The sequence below is a fragment of the Lactuca virosa genome, chromosome 3 (genome assembly GCF_052849685.1).
Source record: "Lactuca virosa cultivar CGN04683 chromosome 3, Lactuca_virosa_CGN04683_v6, whole genome shotgun sequence".
Classification (NCBI taxonomy): domain Eukaryota; kingdom Viridiplantae; phylum Streptophyta; class Magnoliopsida; order Asterales; family Asteraceae; genus Lactuca; species Lactuca virosa.
The window spans coordinates 132,008,357-132,011,046 of record NC_136428.1 but is presented as its reverse complement, the minus strand read 5'-3'; the positions used below and the strand labels follow the sequence as shown (position 1 = coordinate 132,011,046).

General features: G+C 37.3%; 1 protein-coding gene across 1 annotated transcript; it reads left to right on the top strand.

Annotated features, from left to right (window-relative positions):
• Positions 1 to 522: 522 nt before the first annotated feature.
• LOC145166575 (cytochrome P450 71AV8) lies at positions 523 to 2,465 on the top strand. Its single transcript, XM_079085582.1, has 3 exons — positions 523 to 725; positions 834 to 1,552; positions 1,660 to 2,465. The coding sequence occupies exons 1-3, from the start codon at positions 581 to 583 to the stop codon at positions 2,287 to 2,289; spliced, it is 1,494 nt and encodes a 497-aa protein (XP_078941708.1). The 5' UTR covers positions 523 to 580; the 3' UTR covers positions 2,290 to 2,465.
• Positions 2,466 to 2,690: the final 225 nt, after the last annotated feature.

Sequence of the window (2,690 nt, the reverse complement as noted above, 5' to 3'; positions counted from 1 at the left end):
AAAATACAAACAAACGAAGATTTATTCTTCACTCATCAACATTATTAGAGTTGTGACTTGTAATAGAATTTGGTTGATGTTATGAAAATAATGCTGCGTCTTTTCTTATTTAGAGAAAAAATTAGAATTTTTTAAATTGTTAAAATTTTATATTTAATTTTTTTTAAATAAATCTATGTAATACATGGTCTCCCACCTAATATAATATAATATAATAATAAATAAAATAATAATAATAATAAGAGGGGGGAGTTGGGAGACTTGGAGTAGATGAAGGTAAATGGATAGAACCATCGTTAAACAATTGAAATCCGACAAATGTTCTGTGGAGTTTATGGACTGACGGCGAGTCAGGCAAGTCAACTATGGTATGTTATGAATATTATTATCACACATATAAAGCCAATACGGAGGTCGATGATGGCTATCTACTTCCGCAGCTTCTAGGAATCACCGATCCAGTGGCACAAAAGGTAAAACAACAGCAACAGCATACCAATCATCTCTATATAAGAGCATGACATTTATTGCCTCAAAATCATTCCAAAACTCTTCAACTTTTCTCCATTAATTTCCTACAATGGAGATTTCTGTCACCACTACTCTTGGCCTTGCCGTCATCATCTTCATCCTTTTCAAGTTAGTAACACGTCCCAAGTCAAAGAAAAACCTGCTTCCAGAGCCATGGAGACTACCAATAATCGGACACATGCATCATCTGATAGGTATGTTATATGTTATCTTGTTTGAATGTCTTTATGAACCCTTAATCTTTTGATTTCATTACTTTTTGCGTAGAACTTTTTCTCTGGCTAATAAAACCGTCATGATAGGTACGATGCCACATCGTGGTGTCATGGAGTTAGCAAGGAAACATGGATCTCTAATGCATCTACAACTTGGAGAAGTGTCCACTATCGTGGTCTCATCCCCACGTTGGGCAAAAGAGGTTCTGACAACGTATGACATTACTTTTGCAAACAGACCGGAGACTTTAACTGGTGAGATTGTTGCATACCACAATACCGATATTGTCCTTGCTCCCTATGGTGAATACTGGAGGCAGTTGCGAAAGCTTTGCACCTTGGAGCTTTTGAGTAACAAGAAAGTGAAGTCGTTTCAATCCCTTCGTGAGGAGGAGTGTTGGAATTTAGTTAAGCATATTCGATCCACTGGGCAGGGGTCACCCATCAATCTTTCAGAAAACATTTTCAAGATGATTGCTACCATACTTAGTAGGGCTGCGTTTGGAAAAGGAATCAAAGACCAAAGGAAATTTACAGAATTAGTTAAAGAAATACTAAGGCTGACAGGAGGTTTTGATGTGGCGGATATCTTTCCTTCCAAAAAGTTACTTCACCACCTTTCAGGGAAGAGAGCTAAGTTAACCAACATACACAATAAGCTTGACAGTTTGATCAACAATATCATCTCCGAGCACCCTGGAAATCGTACAAGCTCATCACAGGAGACTCTACTTGATGTTCTGTTAAGACTGAAAGAAAGCGCTGAGTTTCCATTGACAGCTGACAATGTCAAAGCAGTCATTCTGGTAAGTAATTGTATGCATATCTGCATATGCCTAGTAATCTTTATTATTTTCATTGTATTCTGTGGTTAGATGTCTTTAAAACTGACAGATGGAATTAAATTATGCAGGATATGTTTGGAGCTGGCACAGATACATCATCAGCCACAATTGAATGGGCAATCTCGGAATTGATAAGGTGTCCAAGAGCGATGGAGAAAGTGCAAGAAGAACTAAGGCAAGCACTAAATGGAAAGGAAAGGATCGAGGAGGAAGATATACAAGAGCTAAACTACCTAAAGCTAGTGATCAAAGAAACATTGAGGTTGCACCCACCACTACCGTTGGTTATGCCTAGAGAATGTAGGGAGCCATGTGTGTTGGGGGGATACGACATACCAAGCAAGACAAAACTTATTGTCAATGTGTTTGCCATAAACAGGGATCCTGAATACTGGAAAGATGCTGAAACTTTCATGCCAGAGAGATTCGAAAACAGCTCCATCACTGTAATGGGTTCAGAGTATGAGTATCTCCCGTTTGGTGCAGGAAGGAGAATGTGTCCTGGAGCTGCCCTTGGTCTAGCCAACGTGGAACTTCCTTTGGCTCATATACTTTACTACTTCAATTGGAAGCTCCCCAATGGCAAAGCATTTGAAGATTTGGAGATGACTGAGAGCTTTGGAGCCACTGTCCAAAGAAAGACCGAGTTGTTACTAGTTCCAACGGATTTCCAAACACTTGAGGCATCTACTTCATGACATTCATTTAAATATATAAGAATTGATCCACAATCCATTAATTCGTTCTTTCCAGGGGGCACATCTTGATCAATTGACAACTTTGAAGGATTTAATGCTGATGTATTTCTTGGTTGTGTGTTCCCATTTTCTTGTATTCTACCCAATTATATATTTAATCATGTTTTTGTATTTTATTTTTAGAGTAATCTGCAAATTTGGTCTTTGCGGTTTGTGGATAAAATTCAAAAAGATTTCGATTTATACTGCGAGTCTAAAACATGCAAGATATTTTTTACGGATAAGGCCCCTGTTAAACTTAAATTGACTATTACATCATTTTGATTTGATTATTATATACTAGGTGTGAGATCCATGTATTACATGGGTTTAATTAAAAATAATTAAATATGAAATTTTAA

Coding starts and splice junctions, on each gene's coding strand:
- LOC145166575 (XM_079085582.1), top strand. CDS start 581: ATGGAGATTTCTGTCACCACTACTCTTGGCCTTGCCGTCATCATCTTC. Junction 726..833: donor ACACATGCATCATCTGATAG/GTATGTTATATG, acceptor CCGTCATGATAG/GTACGATGCCACATCGTGGT. Junction 1,553..1,659: donor ATGTCAAAGCAGTCATTCTG/GTAAGTAATTGT, acceptor TAAATTATGCAG/GATATGTTTGGAGCTGGCAC.